We start from the raw sequence: 26,007 nt of genomic DNA on the forward strand, positions 1-26,007 counted from the left end.
AATAAATCTCTTACCTACAGTATCGTTGTGATAGTAAAATTGTAACATTAAATCCCAAACTGTTTAGCTCTGAACCTTAAGAACAAATGTTCTGAAAGACAAATCAGAATTAACTTGCCTGGGGAAGTTAGGAAGTCTCTATCCTTGGAGGCTTCCAAGATTCAGCAAGAAGTCAAGGTCACCTGATCTAGTGTTGATGACAGTCCCACTTCGAGCTGGAGGCTGGACAAGGTTTAGCCTAAGAGAGATCCTCTAGAGAGTCCTCCCAAGCACCATTTCTGTTATTCTATGAATTCTAACATGTTTTAATAGTTAAAATAGCCCTAAGATTATAACCACTACCATTAAATACTGTATTTGAAAAGCATTAAGCCTCACAAAAAAAACCCTGCTCACTACAGCAGAGCAAAACGCAAAGCTTAAAGACCCCCTCACTCTTACATAATCATACCAAACTGGGGGAGGGGGGAAGGGGGGTGTGAGGAAATCAAACACGTTATTCTTGATGATCTTAGAGCTCTTTTCCAACCTTAATGATTCTATGATTCAAATGAAGTCGTGCAGCATCCCAATATTAATCAAAAGACAAGAAAATTCAGTCACCATTAAATTGCTTTATTGGTATCACTACTTCAGTTTCATTTGAATTCCAGCAATGATTACAACAAAATTAAGACAAGCTTTTAGTGCAGAAACGTTTAATTAAATGACCTTGGACATGATGCAGCCAACAGCCAGATAGTCTGGACAAAGAGAATCGAGAAGGCTGTAAAGCACATCAGCTTGTAGGAAACACAACGCAGGATGTAGTGCTATCACCGGGAACCCAACGCTCCACCTCAAAAACAGCAAAGCAAGAAGTTAAGCAGTTCACGCAGGAGGAAATTAAAAGCCACATTTGCTAAGGAAATTTATAAACAAGCTTGTTAACCCAGTACAACTTAATGAGTCATAATTGTGTCTGAGAACTGGCAAGGCAGAGTTTAAACTAAAAGTTAAGGAGAAAGTTCGTTGACAAACCTTGGACCAAATTTCAGTTGGATTTAGTATCCAACTTACTATCCTGGACATGCCTATAGCTTGGAGTCCAACGCTCATCTCTTTTGTGCATTCATCTGTCACAAGTGCCTGCTAATGAGAGCAAGGATACCAGTGGAAGGAGGGACTATCATGTAACCTGGAAGACCTGCAGTCACGCTCAACTCTTCAAACAGCTGGCTTGTAACACAAAACATTATTTGTGCTCTAGTTCTTACAGAAACACATACACAGTTACCTCCTTTTTCCAAAGACACTGAGCATTCCACATATTAAGTTAGTCCCTGTCCTATTACTGCAAGCACAGAGTATCTGAAGCATCAGCTGAAACACTAAAAACTGTCAAATTACATTGTCTACACTGTCTACATGACACAAACAGAAGTCAGCCTAGTCACCCTTTTTTCCTTCTAAGATGGGAACATCTCAATAGAATTCTTATATAGTCACTGGAGGTCTGTGTTAAAGAGTGTGCGCAGAAATACAGAGGGAATGCACAGTTAAACCAAGGAATCTGTTTTTTCCAAAGTTAGAAACTGAACATAGAAATTAATGAAATATAAATTCTGATTACAATTCTAGAATTTGTAGACTGGTGCTGTTAAAAACAAGGTTTCTGAAATTATTTTGAGTATTCTGACTTCCTGGGGAATACAGTTTGCCTGACTTCTTCTCAGAAGCTTACTATAATACCTATGCTTAGGAAAATGTTAACCAATAAACTGCTTTTTCACTCGGCCTGTCCATTGACTCAGCAATTTATATCTGAACACAAAAGATTAGATCCTTCTCTGTGTGTTCACGTGATCCTTTAACGATTAAAAAAATTCCTAACAGTTTTCGACACACAGAACACTAGATAAAATTTGCAACGTTAATGTCTCTGGGAAGCAAAATAACAAGGATTTAACAGACTAACCACACAACACAAAGGACAACTGGCAAGATCTAACAGATCTGCCACTTAGGATACGGGAACAAACAGGTTTGAGAAGCCAGTTACAGCACAAGCAATCCTCAGTGCAAGCTTCTCAGAGCTTACTCTGGGGGTTTGCACACAACTGGTTTAAGGTTACCTTTGTTTACTGCTTCACGGTACCACATCTGCATCTTTGTGAAAAAGATTTCCACTGGTTTAGCTAAATTTATACAGTCCAGCTAGTGCAACACCTTGTGTAGACGCCTGCGTTGCCTTAGAGTAGAACTTAAAAAAGGTACACATGAGTTTTCCTGCAGTAGGTTAAGCATGTTAATCAGAAGGCAACCAAACATTTATTTGTTTTTTTGATCAAGGACTTCTCCACAACACCTCCGAAATTTATCAGGGGGAAAGTCAATGCATTTCAGGACAATCGACCTTTACAGATTGCATTTCCACACAAATAGTTACATTTCATTGCTAGAAGCTACTAGTCAGAACCAGGCATGCTTCCAAACATACACCTTTCTCTCCAGAGGAATCAGCTCAGTTTAAGCCTCTACCTTGTCCCCAAGAAAAAGTGACCAGCCAGACAGAAATGCTTCATAGAACAGACTCAACCTATGATCACTGAGGAAACAGTGCTTACTTCAGAAGGAAAATTTCCATGTAAATGCCATATTTCTCCTATAAGGAATATTTCTTCATCAATATACAGAAAATCACAGACAAGGGATCTAAACACTCATTTATTCAACACTGCAACTTAAAGGCAACATATTTGAGACTCTCTCTGAAATTGATCATCATATTGAATACAGCAAACATTACAGCTAGATGAAATTGCACGTTTTTAAAAGCAATGATACTATTTGCTTCTCCTAAAGTCCAAAAAAAAAGAAATCAACATTTCTTCAGCTGTGTGTTTATCCAGTCTCCTCTGGGATTTAAATACAGCATCTCCATTAAGTCAATCCTACTGAGCAAGGTTTAACAAAGTTTAGTGTGATGCGCATGCTCCTGTGCCAACGCCAGATTCTTTGTTAGATTCCACTGGATTTATTTGCCCTTCTTCTTTTAGCTTCACCTGTCTAAAGTCTTCCCTGACCTCTTCTAGCAGACCTGGTTTGAAAATTACATCCAGTGCTGTCATTGCCAAAGCTTTTGCTGTGCGCAAAGCGTAGAACTGAGCACTCTCTGACCCTGCAGAAAAAAAGTAAGAGAAATTTCAGGTTAGATTACTAATATTAGATACAAACCACTAGTTTACTGCATAAGGCATATTCTATAAAATAAATCGTCACGTTTCAATTGCAAGAAGTTTCTTAAAAATATACTTCCATGAAGTATGTCTATTTTCTGATGCCTTAGAACAAATTTTCACATGCAAGTACTTAACTTTCTGCTACTAATGTAAACAACTAAGACTGAAACCAAGAAAATAAGTGTTCACATTTTCTTTTTTAGAAAATGCAAAATTTTATACCGTTACCGCTATTACATTTCCACCGTATTGTGCTTTAGGTGTAAAAATTACTTCTATCTTTTGGCTCATGGTTAGAAACTCTTCTGAATAGGCTGCTAGGGCTAATTCTAATTTCTTCAGTCTAGATGGTATACTAAGTCAGGCTTTTAGTTCGAGGAGTGCTCATCCTTCCCACATGCATTTAACTTCAAACACAAAAATAGACATTCTACATTTTGTCAGCTTTTTTCTGCAGCTCTACAATGAACTAAGTTAATTGTTTCAGAGTCCACTCAGATCCCACCACACTTGAAGAAAGCAACTCCACTTCTACATAGGTGTTCATATGAAGCCACTTTCAGATTAGTACTTACACTTTCATACATTTACTACACAGCAGCTTTGAATACCATAGAAGCATCTGAAAGCTTTAATACTTTATTATTTAAAATATTTATAATTTCAAGATTTGCTGTAGGGAACAGTCAGCAACCAGACCCTACAACACATAAGGGTTCCAAATATAAACCTCTTAATGTTTTTCACTTCCACTCACCTGCAGCTTCTGTGTACTGCTCAGTATGATTCAATGCATCAGAGCCAATATAAAAATAAGGATGAAGCCCAGGGACTACAAATGTAACATTTCCAAAGTCCGTGGAACCTAGAAGCAGCACACAAATTTTCTTAATGAACAAATGTTGAAGAGTTTTGAGTGCTGTTAAGAAAACATATGATAGATATCATCTCCAGCCCGTATCTAAAACAGAATATCCTTTGCCCCAAATACTAAAATAAAAGCACTTCTGAAGAGTCATTATCTATACAAAAATCTCCCATCACCGAGATGTTTTCCCTAACTAGCCATCTTCAGATGCTGCTCTCCAGTGCGCTTCTGATCAATAATCAGTTAATGGACTGCAAGAAAGTTGTATCAGCATGTTCCTATTCCATTAATTGTTGGTTTTTGTTTTTTTTTTTTTTTTTTATCAAGTGTATCCTGATAGTCAGCTGTTAATTCAGAAACAATGAAAACTGCAAACCCTGAAGTTTCAGGCAGTTCAGCCCTATTTTTCTACTATAGCCCTTAGAACCAGGCCCAACAATTCCTGCTTTTCACCAGTACGCAAATATTCATCATTAGGTAGGGGACTCTGAAGTAGGACCAATCTATCTTTAAACAAAAGCAGATTGAGGACAACTCTTTTTTCCTGTGCTTTTTGATTTTTCTCAGTTATGTAAACCTTAACAGCACAAGTGCTCTTGAAATAACAAGATCAGAAGTAAACTCCAGAGAAAACATTAGTGCTCTGTAGACATAAAAAAATTCTCAATAACAATGCTACAGAATTTAATTATGATTTTTTCATGCCTGACTAGGAATTTCAGTATGTTAGCTAGTGATAGTAACTATCTCACAGTACTGCCTTATCTAGTTAATGATACCACCCAGAAGTAGTAGATCCTTCACAGTAAATCATTCAAGAGTCTGCGACTACTTCCTGAATGTCTTTTTTTTCCACCCAAACAATCCACTCAGTATTTGTTGAAATGACATTCAGAAGTTGGAGAAATCAACATATCAGTTATTGTGAAATTCAGATACCAGAGGAAGCATTGTTTCATAGTGAGGAAAAATGGAGATGACCAACTACTATCTCAATTAAATTTCAGAGCTGCAAGATTTTTCTTCTTTAGCAATGGCATATAAACTAACTGTTCCAAAGATTTAAAATTATTTCTAACACATCAAGGTAGCCTCCATATCATGATACTTCATGGAGAGAAGTTATTACTAATGCCTTAAGACTTAGTAATGAAATGATTGAAGAAGATAGATTTTACTTGAAGCATATAGTTATTAAAAGGGACTCCACAGAGCCTACATTATGTCACCAAAGAGGACAAGACTAGCTTGCTATTGGCTCTGCCTACAAATGGAAGCAGCAAGGCTTGCCTGAAACCGCGATCTTCTCCCATAAATTCAGTACGCATTTGAAAAAAATCCAACTCTTGGCACAGCAAGAAGTTATTTTAATTTTCAGTTGATTCATTCTTTGATCAGTCTGGAAAGACAAACCAGAAGTCTAGAAGTTCTGCCTACTCCAGACTAAACCAAGAGGCTCTAGGCTTGCCTAAGTCCTAACACACAAATTGCTGGAAAGACTGTGTTGGCCTTTTTTCCTGCTCTCACTCAGCAAATGAAGCATTAGAAATTTTAGTGCATCCCAGCTCTAAAATTACAGTCATGTAATTCCACTTAAATGTATATCCATATCCAAACTACTACCAGTTTACAAGCTATTGTTCCTGAATGTAAGGGATATAAACTTGGTATTTTCTAGTAAGATGTAGAGCTTACCAAGCCAAAATCCAGGCAACTTTTAATAAAAATGTGACAGTCAAATCTTCCCCTCGATCAGAAAAAATGTTTACACCCTTTAGTGGCAATAACCTAGTGGCATGTTTAAAACATCAGGTGTTCCAATGGTTTCCATAGAAACATTTGGAACTGTAAGCTTGCTTGAGATGTACAGACCAGGATTCCTTCCAGAAGCATAACAATTGTATGGTTATCAATGCAATATACAGACTTGTGCACAGAAAGGTATTGGGAGCTCCAGCCTCTAAAAAACATGTCCTGAAGCTGATACAGAAGACTCTTCAAGTCACTGAGCACATAATGGAAGCCGTATTACAACAAACATGAATGGAAGGGAAAACGCAAAAGATTCCAGGAAGCATTTATATACATCCCCAAGCTTCAAAAGTGGTATTTTCAAAACATGCTGGTTCCTTCTTATGATTATCTACATCAGCCTTGTGCATAGGAAGCCAATGAACCCCATGAATGCTAAAAATATCAGAGTAAGTTATAACAACCATGGGTTCCTCAACTAAGGCATGGTAAACTAAGCCATCTGCTGTGGGAGGTTATCACTGCCTTGTAGTGGAGCGATCCTACCAGTAGAAGGAGGGACTCTGCTAGTAGAAACAGAAACAGGTCATGGCACCTGGTCAAAACGAAGTCAGATTCACATTGTTTCACACCATCCTGGCTGTGAGCCAAATGAGTGGAACGTGCACAAGGCACACAGGAGGTAGTGTGATTTGATGGACTAAGGGAACTCTTCATAATGCTTAGCTGCCTAGAGCGATACCTGTAAGCAGACCGATACTAATACCCATGTAGAGGTGGCAGCGAGTATGCTCATCTGTTAACGACTTTTCTGCTGCACAGACATGGAGAAGCAACTGAGCTATCTTCCTTCCCTTTCAACAGAAGAAACTGATATCCTAAAAGAAAACATTGAAAACCGTATGAAAACTAAACAGAAATAGAGGTCTTGAAAAAGATGAGACAAAACACTCAACCCCTCCCAAAAAGGTACAAAATTCCACTCCTATGTCTCTGGAGACTGTGCTTCATTATCACTCCTGAATCCCGACCACAAAAATTCAGAGAAGCAACTGTGGAAAGAAAATTCAGTGACGCCTACTGCAGTATGCAACAGAAACATATACGCTCAAGCACATTTTGACATTCGAAAAGCAATTTAGGGACAAAAAAGGTATATGGAGAGTTTCAGTTTAGGCAAGTTAATGTTCAGCATTTCACATATCATGTAACTTACATATGAAAGCACTATTACAATCAGGTGCCTGTACTAAGTTCATTCAAAGTCCTCTGAACCAGTAGGATCACCAGTGTTCACAATCTCCACCCTTAATATAACGGTTCGAAGGAAGCAACTAGCAGAACTCCATGAAGTTTCACTACAGTAAGCATTCTAAACAAGATTCCTCAGCCTGTTTCTTAGGCTAAATGAGCAAAGTAGTGAAATCTTGCTTGTATCACACTGAATAAAGAAATCTACCTTTAGTTATGATTTGTTTTTAAATCCAAGACAATGAATCAATTGGAGAAAATATGCTAGTGTTGCCTTAATTTGGAAGGGAATTAAGAAGTAAGAGAAAAAACAACCAGAATACCATTAGACATGCTGTCTCCCCCCCAAAAAAGTTTGTAGAACTCTATCCCCAAACACCAAGATCTCAACTATCCAAAGATAATCTGCTTTTAAGAAAGAAGATTAGTTTGATTGCAGTACTAATCGGAATAACATTTTTTTTACTGAAAACAATCTTTTCTTTCTAATCAAAGGAAAAACTTTAATATGAGTAGAAAAAGCATTTATTATATACACAGTTATGATCAGTAGTGAAGGTTATAAAGTATCAGCAGCAGTTTTAAGACTTGAACAGAGCTCCTGTAGGAAGATTCTGGAAAAACCTGTTAAGGGTAATGAGAAACGCACCTGCGCATCCAGGAATTCACTCTCCTACTACTATACCTCTGAGAGACCAAGAAAGTTAAATAGTTTGAGACACAGTCAAGACCCAGAAGTGAACACCTACTTGAACGGCACCCTTTAGAAAACTAATCTGTTGAACTCGTGAACTAAAATTAGAGGCACAGAATTACCTGTTAACAGAAAGAGGTTTAAATTAGGGTTACTAAGTTGCTTAAACTTCCACTTAAAATCTGTTCAAAAACTCCCTCTATGATATTAGTTAGATGCCAGTACATTTGTTTATATGTAAGCTTGGAAAATATTGTTAAACAAGATTCCTAAAAGCTGAATCTCATCTTCATTGACAGCATAAACCAGGATTCCATAATTCAAAGCAACAGAATAAGCCGCAATTCATTCCACATCCTCGTGTTCTCAGTAAGACAGTTCTTATCTTTCCATCCCTCCCCCAACCAAACTGTTTCTTACTTGAAATACTTTCAGAAATATTATCAGAAAATTACTGCTTTCCATACCTGTTGGGAAAATTTGTCAGCTTTTACAACAAATGCAGAAACACAGGCCAGAGGTACAATCCCTTTACACAGCTTCCATTTTCTCATTTGGCTTTTTTCTTCTGACCAAACTCTGTTTAACCTACCTCTATCCCATTATCTCATACACTTAAAAGCTGATCAATCTAACCTTAAGTCATAACAAAAAATCAACAGATTGAGTTACCTGACAAACCATTCACGATACAGTCTTCTGATATAAACTCTATTCCAAGCTTCTTTCCATTCTCCTTGTAAACATTCTGCAGGCTCTTATTTGGAAGCACATTGTAGTAATCATTTTCACCACCTTTTATTTCCACCTAGACAAAAAATACCCAAACAATTAGATATTTTTCACCAACCTAAGCCAGTTTAATGTAAACGATTTGATACACATCTGTACTTTAAGCCCATTTCAAATCAGACATAAGTGCTAAGTGTCCTTCAAAAATGTAGCATTATGCCAAATATTAGCCTACATCAAAACACAGCTGGTATTCTGTCAAGCTTGCACACAAATTCCAGAAGCATGGATTTCATAAAGCCTGTTTCCAAAACTAGTAAGCAAACATTTCCTGTAACAGCTTCTAACGATTTCCACTGCAGGTACTACTAAACTAGACAGAAATTAATTCAGTCTTTCACCAAACTCTATTTTACTATTCTTGTTTAGAACACTTCCAATAACTACAGTCCCATTCATGAAACGACTTCACACAGGCAAGAAGTTTGAAAACAAATGTAAAGAACATACCAATGTCTTAACTTTCATTCTGCAGAAAGTACACTTTCTGAAATCCTCCTCCAATTTGAGTGGAGGAGCCATACCAGGAAAACAGCATCTAATGCCTCAAAAACAGACCTTAAAACTCAGGAATATTCTGGCTCACATTCATATACACTAGACATATTTGTTCCAGTGAGCATACACGTTTGTTTCACAGCTGCATTAGCCACTGACCTGTAACTTCAGAGCAGGCAGAACCACCTACCTCAGTGACACATTGCAAGGCAACGACATTGCTGGAATCAGCTGCAGGAGGGACACTTCCACTTATTAAAAGCAAAAAAATGAGAAGAATGCTAACTGAAAAATTGCTCAGTTTGTCAGATTTGGTTGCTATGTGAGCCTGCTGTTTAACAGGGCAAAGGGAAGAGAGGAATGCTCCAGCGCACTGAAAAAGAACTGAGGGTCACATACGTCTTGCAGGGCCAGAAAGAGGATCTTGGAAATTACAGACTGGGCAGACCGTCCTATCTATCCTGGGGAGATTATAGAGCAAATAAATCCTCCTAAGGACTCATGTCCAGGCACATGAATCAAAAGGCAATTGTGACTATCCAGCATAGATTCATGGAAGACCAGATGGCACATGACCAAGCTTAGCTTTTCATGATGACAGGTCTGGTTCAGTGGACACAGAAGACATTCAGGGTTGAAGTGCTACAATCTTCAGGTACAAAAATCCAAATCGCTGCCTGTTACTTGTAGCATTCATCTGCAATCAATACTGGTGGCATTAATATTTTAATATCTTTAATATTGATGCAGACAACTCTTGTGAGATCACATCTGGTATATTGTGTTCAGTTTTGTGCTCCTGAACTCAAGACTGGAGCAAGTCCAGGGGAAGGTCAATGAGATGATTGGGATGATGGAGAACACGACATACAAAGAAAGGCTGAAAAAATTTGGCTTGTTGAGCCTTCAAAAAAGAAGGTTAAGCTGTCTACAGCTACCAGATAGGGAGGGTAGAGAGAAGACAGAACCAGACTTCTCAGAGATGCCCAGTGATATGACGAGAGGCAACAAAGGAAATTCTTATTAGATACAACATAATCACAGAAGTTGGTTGAAGTTGGAAAGCACCTCTGGAAGTTATCTTCTTTAACTCCCCTACTCAAGCAGCGTCACCTACAGCTGGTTGCCCAGGACCATATCAATGCAGCTTTTGAGTATCTCCAAGGATGGAAACACTACAGTCCCTACAGGCAACCTGTTTCAGTCCTCAGTCATCGTGGTGTAAACATCAGGAAAAACCTTGCTCACCATGAGATGCACTGAGCACTGTTGAGAGAGGTTGTAGAATTTCATCTTTGGAGATATTAAGAAGTCCACATGGCACCACGCAATCTGCTGTAACTGGTCCTGCTCTGAACAGAGGGTTAGACTTGATGACCTCTGCAGGTCTCTATCAACCTAGATTATTCTATGATTCTGTAGCATTCTGTTTATAAAACAAAGCTTTCTTTCGGGACACAAAGCCACAGACTAGCAAATGGTAACACTGACATTTTGATTTCTTTCAGCTAAACACCACACAGACAAATGCTGTAAGCCTAGATTTCCTATTCTGGCCTAACTTATCTACAGCGTAATAAAAACACATGACCATCAATACACTCTTACTTTGCATCCTGTGGCCAGCGCTGCAGATCTGAAGCAATTCTCAACCTTCTCTGTCAGAAGAGAAAGATCTTTCATTGAAGGGGCACGCAAGTAAAACTCTAGTTCAGTGTAAGAAGGAATGATGTTAGGTTTCACACCACCATTTTTTATTACACCTGCAGAAAGAGAAGTCATGTTAACAGTGTTAAATATAAATCCTTGATCTTCAACCCTGTCATGAAACTCCTTGCTCAAGATCTAAATATATAAACAAAAAAAAAACCACCAAGTGAGCGTGAAATAGATAAAGAATGTAAAAAATACAGTATGCGGTCAAAGCTTCTTCATTACGTCAGATTAACTGGAATGTGTACATGTTCTTCAGCACAAATTCATTACATTCTTTGATTATCTGTTATAAACCTAAAAACAAGCCAAACTAGCATTTATAATTAATCCCCTGAAATTCAATGCATCAGATTCATAAAGCAATCTGGCTGCCATTGGGAAAAAAAAAAAATGTTCTAAAGGCTACCTTGGATTCCAACTTTTAAAGGTTTCTTAAACCAGAATCCTTCCAACTTATTTTGCCAGCTTGGAGACAAATTGAGTAAGTTGCATTTCTCAGCAATACTGGAATAATGTGTGCTGCAGTGCACAGAAAGTTCATTAGATTCCTCACACTAATTATTTGGAAATATTGGAGTGTATAATACACGTACAGTTTTATTCAAGAGTGAAGTTTGAGTTGAAAGTGTTCCCTCAAGGAAATGTGTGACAACTACATAGTTTTCAATTATGGCACCAGAGGCATTACCATAAAGACCACAATATTTAGGTATCTCAACAAAAAAACATTGTAGATATCAATTCTACCTTAGATTTTAACACATTAACAGCTCATTGCCTTCAAGAAACTGCTTGTTTCCCTGGCCTCCTCTACTCAACTTAGGTATGTGGAGTAAGATTTGTTGTCCATAGAACCTGAGAAACTATCTACCTTAAATGGAAATATTGCATGAGGATACTTATGTGTGTCACTGAGGCCTGAAAAGACAGCACTATCAGAACGCAAACAGGCAACAAATCTTTACTTTTGGTACAGAAAACCTAAGACTACGAACTCCCCCCTCAAGTAAAAACTTTCCAGGCTCACATACAGTCCAAGTAAACCAAGTACTGACTTAAACCACTATCAGTACTAGTCCATAACAAAAGGAACAGCTCAGACCAGAGGGACAGACATCATGGAAACAGAATCAGCAAACCTGAAAGAAAGTAACGATGCAAATTTGCATGACATCATAACATGTTTGCTCAAAACAAGTAACTTCATGAGCTCTCATTTACCTTCCAACACATTTGTCAATGGAACTGGATAGAGTCTAAGACCATGTCTTCACTTAACTTTCAAAGCAACTGTAGTATGGACTGGACAGCAGATCTAGCTTAAAAGTAGAGCTCCCACACACTACTAATAGCACCTGGTTTGCCCTGCTTCTAGATGAACTTTTTTTTTTTTACAGTGTTTAAAAATTACTTGAACAGAAAAAAAAAAATCTACATTCCTATTTTTTAAAGGGGGCAACATTTAGTCCACTCATAAGCAGGGAAGAAACTTACCAAATACTAGACAAACTCAAACCAACATTGTTCAAGTACATAAAGCATTGCTTAGAAATTCTAGGCTTCAAGTAATAGAAACTATTTCAGTTCTTGTTAGTAGGTTAGCACTAAGATATTTAGGCTCACTTAGGTCAGCCATGGCTGTTATTGCTAGCCTGCAACACGAGACCTCCAACACACTGTTGTAAAGAAAGCATTCCTAAAATCAAATCTCATTCTGGCTGCTTATACTTTCCCAAAGGTACTTTAAATATCTCCAGTTTGAAAACCAGGTTTATGACAGCAGTTGTATCAATGCAGTAATTTAAGTTTTGCTGTGGTTTAGGAAGTGTTACCTCTAAAAAAGCTTGTTTAGATACTCAGTTTTTTGCCTACATTACCCATGTAATGTTTAGAACCTAAGAAGAAAGCACTATTTAGGGTTTTGAGGCTTAGATCCAACAGAAGACTTAGGCACCTCCAATGTGTCTGCAACACATGGGTTTCAGACACCAAAACTCATAATTTGGTGCCTCGTTTCCTCCAGAGCAATAGGATAGAGAGCTAAGGCTATACCCGCTGTCTGACATTAATTTGGGTATGCTGCAAAGCAGAACTGCAAACATCATCTACACTCAAAAGGGTTAGGGCTTCCAGATTCCATCCAGATATACTGGAGACAAATACACACATATATTATACAGCACAAGCAGCCAAGGCGTATAATGACCGTTAGCTCAGAACTTCTGGAAGTGTTTTAAGCTCATAACAAGTGTTCCAAATAATCGTTCTACATTCAGAAGTCCTGTAGAAATGGCAACGTTTCTTAATTTCAACTCAGAAGAAGTTGTGTTGGATGTAACAAGGGAAACCCGGGTTTATAGCTAAAGGGCAGCTTCCATCTCAATTTCTGAAACAAAGAGAAATGCATGATGCTGAACGAGTACGAGTCAAGCTTAATGGCTAATATGTCTTATTGTAAATCGACCTTTCTACTTTAAGGTTTACTAGATATTAAATATTAGAATCCAGCGCACATCTGGTTGACTGGGCTACTAACCAGAACTATAGGCTTCTGCCATCACTTGTTTTTTCTACTTCAGCAAATAAACTTCCGTCACTCTAGACCACTACAGCCTTCCACAAATGTCAATATAAATGCCATCTAATTAATGGAATGTCTACTACAAAAATAATGCAGTAAGTAATACTTCATTTTTCAGAAACATTTAATCTTACATCTTTGCAAAAACACGTACATTAACTTTAAAGAAGTTTGGCCACGTACCAAAATAAACTTAGCACTTTTTTTTTTCTTTCTGAACTGTAACTTTAAGTGCAAAGAATCAAAGTTTGCCTAGCCTCGACCTAGGCACCTGTGTCCTCTCTGGAGTCTGACCCATAAGCTTATTTTCAGGTTAGTTCTGGATACTGGCATGATTTCAAAGATTACAGACAAAGTATTTAAATTAAATGGTGCTATTTCATAATATTTGAAATTACTATATTAATTTAGTGCAATAATGCAATATTTTAAATTGTGGGATTTTGTAAGTTAGTATTTTAACAGCCTAAACTCTTACTTGCTTGACATTAGATTTAATTAAGATCTCACCATGAACTCTCCAGGTCGGTTTCATTTGCTGTCTTAAAACAGACAGATTGTTGTATGCAAGAACAGCAGCATCTAATGCATTAACTCCTTCCCAAGGATAAGCAGCAGCATGAGAAGCTTTTCCATAGTATTTCACAGTCACACTAGGAAATAAAAGGCATTGCTTATTTGTTTTTCATTCACTGAAAAAACCTCTAAAATAAAAACTTCCTTTTGTTCACGCAAATATTTGTTATTTAAGTTTTGTGCAGTAGAACATCAAACAATTTACCTGGCACTACTGTTGCAAAGTTGAACTATCTTTGAGTGTAGGAAGATGCTGAAAGATTTCTAGAAAACCAGTGAAGTGGAATGATATCAAGACCCAGTTAGGCAGAAGAGCTACCAGTAACATACCACTTTACAGCCTTTTCCTGAGAAGTACAGGCTTCACATACTAATTAAACGTCTCCAGCACTTTTTTATACCTCCTGACTGTTCTGAGATTTAAAGTTACTAACATTCTTCTCAGAGGATAACAAATTCTTTGACTCAAAATTTGAGGTTGACTGTCTTAATTCTTGTCAAATTTCAATAAAATGTGCACAGCATGTAACACAGCAAAAGTACATCACTAAGATCACACACAAGCCATGTCTACATAACAAAAATTCATAGAATCATAGAATGGTTAGGGTTGGAAGGGACCTCAAAGATCATCTAGTTCCGACTCCCCTGCCATGGGCAGGGAAACTCTCCACTACACCAGGTTGCCCAAAAGTCAAGTTTTAAAAGTGCAGTAAAGGCATATGCTAGTATAAAATATACCTTACCATGCTACGGCAAGGATGTTCCTTCCCTGCACACCTCAAAAATGCTGGTAGAAAGGCTTGCAACAAGGAAGAAACCTAGTGCAAAGGTTACCCTCCAATTTCGTAGAAGTCAAAATATCGCACCTAAACACATCCAGGAAGAACTCATGCTTGGCTTCATTTTATGAGGGCCATTTGTATTAGCCTTACCAAATAATTTAATATTTCAAATTATATGAATCTCTTTACATGAAAGACATTAAATACTGACAACTACATAAGATATTACTACTTATCAAATACACAAATACTATGTTTTTATCAATACTAGAGATTTGAATTAAATCTGTACTCAATACTCAAGCCTTTACATACTCCATCCTCAAGCTCAAAGAGCTCCCCTGAGTCACACGAGCTGTCTCTTACCCAGCTAGGACAAGCTGAACTTGCTCGTCCCTGTCTTGCACAGATGCCAACTTAAGCCACTTATCCTGAACTGACCCTTCGTGCTCTGAACCATGCCACAGTTGTAAGTTAATACCAGAACTTAAATACTGGATAGCAGAAGGACACAATGAAGTGTACTACTGGAGCAGAAAATGTCTCCTGCTACTGCCTGCAATCCAAATTAACTACGCCCTTTTCCATCCTCTCTCATCCTCCAAGACAACTGCACATCTCATTCTGTAAAGCATGAGTTTCATTTAAAATTTATCATCATTATGAAATGAAGATAAAAAAGCTTATCCATTAACATCCCAAGTATTAGACTGCAACCTCTCAAATCAACTCAAAGAACGCAGGACAGATCCCTGGATATTCTCAAAAAAGTAGAGAGAAGGCAAAGTAAAGCAGAAAGTCATGTTGCAATCTTTCCCCTCTCCCTCCCACAAGAAACAGGTGCTTCTGAAAAAAACATTCATTCTTGTACTGCTGTTGTTGCTACACAAATGTCAGATACTCTCAGAAAAAAAAAAAAACACAAAACAACAGATTTGGTGAATAATGAAACCCTAAGCCAGTTTAAGAATATTAGCAGAAGAATGTGGATCCTGTTTGACCAACAATAAATAGGCTGATTAGGTGAAGGATAAGTGAATAAGAATCAGCAAATTTTGGCACTTATTCACCAGTTATCCCAGTATGTTAATTTCACTTTGGGCACAAGCCAGCTTCAGAGTTTGCAGATCCAGTAATACTAGCAATTTAGTGATGGCCAGTTCTTCAATTCCTTGGAAATAACCAAAAGATCAATTACAAATCATCAAAACAGTCTTTGTACCTTTGGAATCTCATAATTACATAAATCATTAAATAAGCTGAGTATTTCAAGCTTTTGGAAGCAGTAAGCTGTTTTGCTTACTAGCAATGAAAACTACACCTTAAAGATTGTAAGTATATTCATAAGGTACAAACCAAAAGCCAATCTGAGACAAGTCTTGAAGGACGTAACAATAACCAGTTAAGACTCATTAGAAACATGACGACAGAATACAGCAAAGGGCTAGCTAGGCAAGGAAGACTGGGTGTTGCCAACCTTGCCAGTTTCTACCGTAAAACTCGGCAGTAACAAAAGCACCTTATCCGCTAAGAACAGCGCTGGCAAAAGCAAAATGGCCAATGAAATCAAGCACGTAGGTGCTGGAAGGCAGCACAACCACTGTGGAAACAGTAGTCAGTACATAAAGTCAGAAATGGTTGGAAAATCAGCTACTTAAATATTACAGAATTTAGTCAAAGACAGCCAAACGTAATATTTGGAAAAAACTGTTGCACTGGAGGGAGGTTACTAGTGGAGTCTCTACAAGATAAAACCTTGGGATCAAGAATCATGTAACCATGGCAATAAAATGTAAAAACAAAATCTGCTGACAGACCTCTGCTGGGACACTATGAAAACTGAAGAGGTTTATAATATCAAAGGAAGAACAGCAAGGCCTTGCAGTCTGGCAGAGCAAGAATAGAATTAAACTCAAAAATATTTCTTTAAAATGTGCTTACAGACTAAGCATTTGTCTAAGAGTCAATTGCTTGAAAATGACTGAAGAGGAAGCCTCAAACATGACTGCTGTCTCCAAAACGATAAACAGACACTATGGTCCCATCATCAGCTCATTATGGTCTAACAAAATTCCACCTCATGTACTCTATACAAGTCTGGTTACGCACATCCAGCAAGGAGTGCTTCAAGACAAGTCAAGTCACTCCAAGTACAGACAAACAAGTGCTGACACTGAACAGTAAGGCTAATCAAAAGAAGACAAGGCATAATTTCTGAAGTTATACGGCTAGACAGAAAAAAAAAAAGAGACGAATGAAGGTATGACTGCTGTCTCTACTTATATTGATGGTAAAAATGAAGGAAAGCCAAGAACTACTTTAAATAAAAAAAAGTTGATGTGAGAGTTAATAGATATAAAACAGTCATGATTAAATTTAGGCTGGAAGTTAAAAAGGATCCTAACAGCAGTCAGGGTTAGCTGTCTGTCTCTTTGAAAAGTCAGGGAGAAAACCTGAAACACTTCCAAAACTGATTAAAACGTGTACAGAGGCCTACAGGACCTGGTGCCCAGGAAAGCACAGAACTACAGTCATGAGACTCTCCCCACTTGAATTTAGGCTGATTAGGTGAAGGATAAGTGATTTTTTTTTTTTTTAACAGACAGCATAATCATGTGCATGTATAGAAAGAAACGCCTAGAAACGCCAAAAGAAAATTTGTTTTGGGGACACATGCAAGATTATCTCACAGCAGCCAAGGATCTTTAACAATAGGCTGAACGCTGACTTTGGAAGAACGACTGAGTGTCCAGAACAGTGACCTGGCTCCTTAGCTGACTGCACACACTCTGTCTGAAGGGCACCTGCAAGGTCCCCAGCCCTAAGTTCAGCCCATTCCCAAGCAGCTGCCCTACTCGGGAGGGGAGGAAAAGCTAAACCCAAGCCAGCTCTTTCCACCTGAACCTGCTGACTCACTCATGCTCGGCCACATCGGGCAGGTAAGCTGCGTTTTCCTGCGAGGGGTGTGCCATAAAAACCACATCCAGGCCGTCAAAGGCTCCAGCGTTTATCAGGTCTATTTTGCCGCCTCCTTGCTCTTCCGCAGGCGTCCCCAGCACCGTGATCTGCAGCACAAACGCAGAGAGTCAGAGGCCGACCGGTCCACAGGGGCCGGGGCCCACGGCCTCCGCCCTCGGGAGGGCTCTCACCTGGACGGCGACGGGCGCCGGCTGCGGCAGGCTCTCCAGGGCAGCCTTCAGCCCCAGCGAGGCGGCGGCGCCCACTTCGGCGATGAGGTTGTGCCCGCAGGCGTGGCCGATGCCGGGCAAAGCGTCGTACTCGCAGAGGAAGGCGACGCGGAGCGGGCGCGGGCCCTGCGGGGCTGCCGTGCCCCAGTCGGCGCGGAAGGCCGTGCCCAGCTTGTAGCGCGGCTGCACGGCCCAGGCGGCGCCCGGCAGCTCCGCGCTGGAGAAGAAGCGGGTCATGGTGTCGTGAGCCTGGTGCTCCTCGTAGGCCAGCTCGGGCCGGCTCCAGATGTCGCGGCTCAGCGCGCCCAGCCGCGCCGCGTTCAGCTCCACGCTCTCGCACGCCCGCTGCTTCAGCGCCTCCAGCGCGGGCAGCGCGGCAGCGGGGCCGCCCGGCAGCGGCTCCTGCGGCCTCATGAGGGAGCGACGGGGAGGGCGCAGAGGCACCTGCGGCCGCACCGACCGACCGTTCGCTATCCCCACTCCGCCCGCCCGCGCCTCACCGCCGGCTTATGAGCCCAGCGCGGCCGCCGCCGCCCTATTTTATCGCCTCCTCGTCGCCGCGGGACACGCTGGGAAGCGTAGTCCTTCGCCGCGGCACGGCCCGCAGGCGACGCCCGGCCAGAACTACTCGTCCCAGCGCACCCAGGGGGCGGCCCGCCCTCCCACCCCGGTGCCGCCCCGAGGAGTTTCGCGGGCGCCGGCGGTGGGACCGCGCTTACCGTGTGCAGGTTCTTCCCGGTGCCGCCTCGTACTTAAAGCGGCTGTATTTTGCGGCTGACGGCACACACGCGTTGCTCACGCACGTATTTACCACCAAAACAAGCGAGATTCAGTCTTCACCTGCTCTCTATATGCGCCAGAGATTGCATTCAAGTGCAAGATCTGCCGTAACTCCACAGGGCTTGGAAATCAACACCCTTTTTTCTCCAACATCTCCATTTTTTTTCAACTAGAAGCCTTGTCTGCCTGGATTTTGTTTTCTCCTTTATGTTTCTTTGGTATTTCTGAACGCTGGACCTGCGAGAGCACCCTGGCTGGCCGGGCGGTGGTAGCTCCAGGCTCTCCCCACCATGGTTAACGCCACCTCCACCAACTGCGGCCCGTCCTCCTCCTGTGCCCGTGGGGCACGCACCCGAGCCCACAGCGACAGGAGTGCGGGTGCTTTGTTCGGGCACGGTAAAGCTGGTGCCGTCTACAGCACTTCACGCAGAGCACGTGGGCTTAAGCTTCTGCACGGTCCAAGCGCAGAAATTTCGGCGCTGTCGGGAAGCCTCGCGAAGCCTTAGACTTGCCGCCTGTACGCCGCATGGCATGTGGGCACATAGTGCTGTCCACAAAAGTCCATGCTATAATTGTCTGCGGCTTTGCTGGCTTTCATCTTGAAATTCCTGATGATCAGATACATGAGTTTTGTGGTTTTGTTTTTTTTTTTTTTTTCCTGAAGCTGTTGTCCAACACAGCATTTGTTTAAAATCCTGTGTGCATGTGTCACTAACGATGGTTTATCCAAAGGTGGAATGGGCATGAAGCACACATCCGGAGTTTTTAGATACAAGCCAGATAGCAGAGACCTGCTATTCATACCTGATATGAATATCTGAATACCTGACTATTCATACTTCTGTGAAGTCAACAGAAACAAACTGACAAATTCTGGTGGTTTTCCCATATTAGCTTAATTACTAGAAATTCACTTTTTATTAATTTGAATCTTGGTTTAGCCAATGTACCCTTTCTCCACAATATTTCTGTCAACTCGAGAGGTGCTTTGGTGTGCTGAACTGCAGGTTTCCCTTCTCCAGAGAAGATGGAGGAGGTCCTTTTTCTAGCGACACTCAAACCCTACAGGACTCTCCGTCACTCCAAGCAGAGTTGAGGCTCCCATGCCTTATATTTGTCATGAGCTATTTTTACTCTTGTAACCCACTCCAGCAAGTGTCATGGTTATGGTCGGTTCTTTCCCTCCACCCCCCAAATCCTTCCAAGTGGAACAAAGCCACCCACCCAAAAACATGCAGTGAACTTGCAACTACCCTATGGATACATGCTGTTAGTATTTGTCAGCAGCTGAGGGAACACATACTCAGCAAACAGGTCACATAATGCGGGTCTGTTTGCCAAGGGATTTCTACGACTGGAAGCCCTTTGGCGCAGGCAGGGTGTTCCTGAGGATAGTGCCAGCGTGCTTTAGGAACAACTACTCTAGGCATCTATCAAACCCAACTACTTTTGCACTCATACAAAGAGCTGTCTCCCACTTTAAGTTTTAGGGAGGAGAGGAAAAAAAACCCAAACATTTTTTCTTCCTAAGTACCCGTGCCCTCGTTTCAGCTGGGACAGAGTTAGTTTTCTTTTTAGTAGCTAGAATAGCGCCTTGTTTTGGATTTAGTATGGGATTTGGTATGAGAAGAATGTTGATAACACGGTGATGTTTATAGTTGGTGTTGCGACATCAAGGACTTTGCAGCTTCCCGTGTTTTGCCAGTGTGCAGGTGCACGGCAGGCTGGGGGGAAGCATAACCAGAACAAAGGACCCACAACTTCTAGCTTAGGAGTTGAGTTTAGGTTTAGGATTGAGGCTTGAACTGGCTAATGCAATATTCCATATCATGCAACATCACACCCAGTATATAGACAAGGGTTGGCTGGGAAGTCTGGGGCTTGCTCTTGCTCTTGGTCTTGCTCTCTCGCTCTTCGAATCTCTCTTTGGGGCTCTCTTGCTCTTCTGGGATTGCAGTTTCGGGACTTCTCTGTTTTGGGATCACTAGCTGCAATGGGACAGGTGTCGGTCAGCGGATGGTGAGCAACTACATTATGCATCACTTGTTTGTACATATTATTATCATTACATATATATCATATATTATTATATTATTATTATTTTTATAATTATTACTTTACATTTTATTATTAAATTGTTCTTATGTCAACCCATGACTCTCCTTCTCTTTTCCTCTTTAATTCTCCTCCCCTTTCCCCAGGGATGGGAGAGGGTGAGCAAGTGGCTGCCAGGTGTTTAGTTGCTGGCTGAGTGAAACCACGACAACCTGGTTCCCTGAGGCACTACTGTTCGCTAAATAGTTTCGTATTTTTTTCAACAAAAACACAGAGTCCTGCTCAGCCCACTGTACCTTTTGCACAGATTCGTCCCGTACGCTGCAGAGGTTTATATACCTCGTCAATAGTTTTGCACTCAAAGGTGGGCGCTTGCAGTAGTTTTAAAATCTGTAAACTGGAAAAATAAATGTTCCATGGTATGACATGTAAGTGGCTTGCACATGATTCTTCAGGAGAATTAAATCTACTGCATAGACCTCGTCCATTTGCTTTAGCAAAGCAAGAGCAACATCGCAGGTCGTGGTTTTCTGAGGAGCAGTACCATGGGGGCAGCCCCGCGTTAGGTTTCCAAGATACTTGCTGACAGTGGGGAAAAGGTGAGAGTCAGATGGGAACTCTTGGGCTCCATTTCAGTGCAGAAGAGGAATATCCCCCACACAGCACAAATTCTTTTACCCCTCCTTCCCTAGCCATCACCTCCTTCCACAAACATCCTCTCAGTCTGTCTTTGCCCCATCTCCGGCTAATTGTTACAGCCCCACTTCCCACATCCAGCCAGTTCTAGTCTTCACTCCTCAGCATCACCTGAAAAGTACCATTTTGCCTCTCCAGGCTCCAAGTCAGTGTTTGCAGTCCCATTGTCCTCACCTAATGGATCCTTATTCTCCTGTCCTTCTCCCTCCTCCTAGCTGTATTCCCTGCCTCCTCTAGGCACCAGTCTCTTGTCTCCCAGCTCTTTCAGTCTTTGCTGAAGACAATCCCAGTTTGTTGCCCAGCCATCCCGGGTCACCTCTCCACTTGTTTCCTGTCTCAGTTTCTCTAAACCCTGTTTTCTTTACAGCTTTCAAAGTCTGCTCTTCTACTTTTCCTCCTTGCTCCTACCTCTCCTGTACTTTTTGTGCAGTCTCTGCTCCATCTGCATCTGATGCAGAGAATGCCCCAGATGATGCGGGCTGTGATTTGAGAATTGAAAACGAGGGGCTTTTGGGCTTAGTTTTCTGCCAGGCTGCTGAAATGGCTCTGAACGGGCTCAGATGGGAGCAGTCAGCACAGCACACTGCAGAGGACCTCCCAGTGCGTGGCCAGGGTGACTGTCACACAAAGGGCAAAGCCAAAGTGGCCGGCGCGCTGACCGGCTCTGGTCTAGGGCTGGTTTAGGCTGCTTTGGCATTATAGCTGAGGATGTCGAGTCTCAGAGCCACGGCTGAGCCTGAGGTAACGGGCATAGGAACAGTGAGGCTCAGCCTCGGAGCAAATTACACCGTGGCAGCTGCCCCCGAACAAACCAGCTGCTCGTTTGAAGGGCTGAAGAAGGAGCAGGGAGTGTGCAGGAATGCAGGCATCTGAAAGTGAGACAAACTTAGCTCTGGCTCATCCAGGGAAAATTTACCACTCACGGGGAGTGGCTAAATTACTTTTAGGGATTATGTTATCTGCTCACAGCTTGCTTCCCCGCCCGCCCCGCAACTGAGACATCTCAGGTAATCACAGGGTTGATTTACTCATGTGACCGCAGCCTTAATAATTTGAAATGAACCTTTAGGATACGCTTAAAATCCTCTTGTCTGCCATGAGGGCTTGTGAAGCATGCATCAGTAAGATATCCAATAATTAAAAAAAATTAAGCATTACAGAGTTTATGCCAACTTGCAGGTTTAAAAACTGATAATGTGTATCACAATTAGTGCTAACACCAGTTAACACGATAATGAGTATATTATTTTGGTATCTTCCACTTCACAATCCCAAATAATTTGCACGCTCCGTGTACAACATAATTTTCTATCATTAGTTTGTGTGTCTATTCGTGCTAGGTCCCAGTTTTCCAACTGTATATAATTGATCTTTCTGAACTGCAATGTGTATAATTGATCTTTCTGAACTACAACGTGTACACGATGTGTATAAATGTGTTACACTCTAATGAATGCTGAATCTATAAAACACAACACGTTCAGCAGGTGTCCGTGTTGAGAATGCTAATATTTTACAATGACCCTTTGAGATGTGGAATCTCTTTCCTCTTGGAAAAGTGTGAGATGTTCGTTGTAGGATAGAGCAGGCAAAAGGAGGAATGTGCTTCAATTTATCTCATTTGATGAGGAAAGATCACCATGTAATCTTTACTCCTTTTCCTTCTTTAACAAAGAAAATGCAGGGCCTTTTGCGGATTTCCTCATCATTAGCATTTCCTAGGTAATAAGCTATGGCCTGTGTCTTAGCAGCATGGCGAGTGTCAACAGCCTTCGTGTATGCTGCAGACTTTCACCAGGTGATCTATAAATCACATCTACAGATGATTTACAGATGACAGAATCACAGAGTCACAGAAGGTTGAGGTTGGGAGGCACCTCTGGACGTCACCTTGTCCAACACCACAGGGTCAGCTGGAGCAGGCTGCCCAGCTGGGTTCTGACTGTCCCTAAGGATGGAGACTCCACAACCTCTCTGGGCAAACTGTGCCAGCATTTGATCACTCTCACAGTAAAAAAGTGTTTTCCTGTGTTCGGGTTGAATTTCATGGTTTTAAATTTGTATGCATTGCCGCTTCTCCTGTCACTGGACATTGCTGAGAAAAGTTTGTCTCTTCAAGTCTCTATTTAAGCACATTGCTAAAAGCCTCCTGAGCCTTCTCTTCTCCAGGCTGAACAGTCTCAGCTCTCTCAGCCTCTCGTAATATGGCAGATGCTCCAGTCCCTCAGTTGTTTTCGTGGCCTTGCGCTGGACTCATGCCAGTAGCTCCATATTTCCACTGTACTGAGGAGCCCAGACCTGGGCCCAGCACTCCAGCTGTGACCTCACCAGTGTGGAGCAGAGAGGAAGGGTCACCTGCCTCGACCTGCTGGCACCGCTCTTCCGAGCACAGCCCGGCTGGCTGTTGGCTTGCTTTGCCGCAAGTGCACGTTGCTGCCTTGTGCTCAGCTTGGTGTCCACCAAGACCCCCAGGTCCTTCTTGGTAAAGCAAGCCCACAAGAACTTTTTTTCTGTTGCAATAAAAATAGTGTTATGACTCCTGAAATCATATCAGTTCAGGAAAGACAAAGGAAAAGATGCAAAGTATTTTTATTCATAAGTGATGGATACATGCTAAATGATGTCTCTATTCATTTTATACAAAGCCCTTACCGTCTTCCTCAGCATGTGGTAATTGTTCGAGTGGCAAAACTATTGGATATTTACAGCAGAGATGTGATGGTACCTATCAAAACAATCAATAATTTTTTGTCTCCTTGTATTAGAAAGCTTCGGTTCGCAGTTGATACACAATTGCATTTTGTCTCCTATTTTAGGAGAAGGCACCAGTCTTTCAATGTTCTATGAATGTTTGAAAATTCATTGACTGACCCAGTAGGAAGAAAACATTTATATGTACTTGTTTCATTTTCTATAAGTTGTGCCTTAGGTTATGATCATGAGAATGTTGCGTTATAGTAAATCTAAATTACAAATCTACAAAATGCGAAACAAATATCCAAAACACGTTGTTGGGGTCTACTAGACAGTAAAAAAAAAACCCAAAACAAAAAACAAAGTCAAGAATACTATGCTGATATTTCAATTGTGATAAACAAATAATGCAGTATTAGACAGTTAAAAATACTGTTACTATCAGAGGAAATACAATCCAGACATCATCGTGGTTCTTTGGGAAAAGCAAGAATTGTGCATCTATTTATTCATAAGTAAACAAGAACAAACTTGGCAGCTGCTAATTTGATTCATGTTCCTGGAATCAAGCTGTAAACAAATGCTTGTATTTTTGTGTTAGAGGGTGGATGAGGTTCAGTAGCTTTCTATTGGTCTAAAAGAAGGAACATCTGTTGTGGCCATAAAAAACTTGATGATCAAGTTTACCACAACCCATATTAGCAACATCAGGCATTTAGGTTGAAATCCAGATCAGACTGAACTCAGTGAAAGTTTTGCTGCTATATTGAGGGTGGCCTGGATTTCAAGCCAAAATCCAAAGCTTTAAAAACAATAGCACAGTGAGTATTAACAACAAAAGTAAGCTGATGCTGTGTGTGGGGGCTATACACTGACTTGCCTAAAATAACATTCCAATCTGGTTTACAAATAGCTTATATTAGGAAGTGCGTATTAAGACATTCAACGCTATGAATGTGGATTGTATGTTTAAAAAGAAAGCATGAAAAGGGCTTCTTTGGTCAGATCACAGTATCAATATCACCATAGAGCAGAAGAATATTAAAGACCTCAGAAAGAGAAACATCCAAAGTCACTGAAGAAGCATGTTGTCTTCTTTAACCATTAATGGATCAAGGATGCCAGTGTCTTATACGTTGCTTGTTAAGGGAAAAGAAATGCAGGACAGATGGCTTCAGAAGAGCAAAGCCTTCTCCCTATAGACATCTTGTTTCCATCACTTAAGAGTTAATCATAGCGAGATCAAAATTTCTTTGTCCAGAGCAGACTGAGTCAGAAAACATGAACTTAATGTTCCCCTCAGATTTGGTTACCTCACATACAAAACTTGGAATTAAATCTGAAATTCCTCACACAGCATCTTTATTCCCCAGGACCTTTTTCGTCTTCCTTTCCCAATCACTTGTGTATTCGCTATGTCACTTAGCGGTTAAGACCTCACTGTTTGTCCAAATGCTGTGAATCTGTACCCAGAGGGGCAAATCAAAGCCGTGCTTGGAGCTCAGAAACACGCACTGAGAAGGCAGCTGTGGCTATTTGAGACGCCACTGCCCCCAGCTCTTTGTACCTGCCAAAGATGCCTGTCCCAGCTCTGGTGGTGGAATGACACATGGGTGTCTCTGAGCTGTTTCAGTACAAAGTCCAAGAGCTTTATTCAAGCTGCTCTCTCCTCACTTGGCATTTTATGCTTTAAACGCTGGACTTTATCCTGAAGCAGCTTAGAATTATCTGTGTTTTCAATCTGCTGACTCTGCTGTGTGGGTGGTATCCTCTGGGAGAGAGGCGGTAATATTTTAAACCGACACAGTTATTTTCAAAACAATCACTTTCATGCACCATTAGCCACAGAGGCTGGTATAA

General features: G+C 41.1%; 1 protein-coding gene across 1 annotated transcript; it reads right to left on the minus strand.

Moving 5' to 3' along the window:
* Window positions 1-2,693: 2,693 nt before the first annotated feature.
* On the minus strand, window positions 2,694-18,336 carry PM20D2 (peptidase M20 domain containing 2). Its single transcript, XM_086631290.1, has 7 exons — window positions 17,884-18,336; window positions 17,651-17,799; window positions 13,884-14,026; window positions 10,685-10,839; window positions 8,459-8,594; window positions 3,979-4,086; window positions 2,694-3,160 (listed from the first exon to the last, which is right to left on the minus strand). The coding sequence occupies exons 1-7, from the start codon at window positions 18,334-18,336 to the stop codon at window positions 2,958-2,960; spliced, it is 1,347 nt and encodes a 448-aa protein (XP_086487416.1). The 3' UTR covers window positions 2,694-2,957.
* Window positions 18,337-26,007: the final 7,671 nt, after the last annotated feature.

This window comes from Tauraco erythrolophus, chromosome 2 (genome assembly GCF_009769465.1).
Source record: "Tauraco erythrolophus isolate bTauEry1 chromosome 2, bTauEry1.pri, whole genome shotgun sequence".
NCBI lineage: Eukaryota > Metazoa > Chordata > Aves > Musophagiformes > Musophagidae > Tauraco > Tauraco erythrolophus.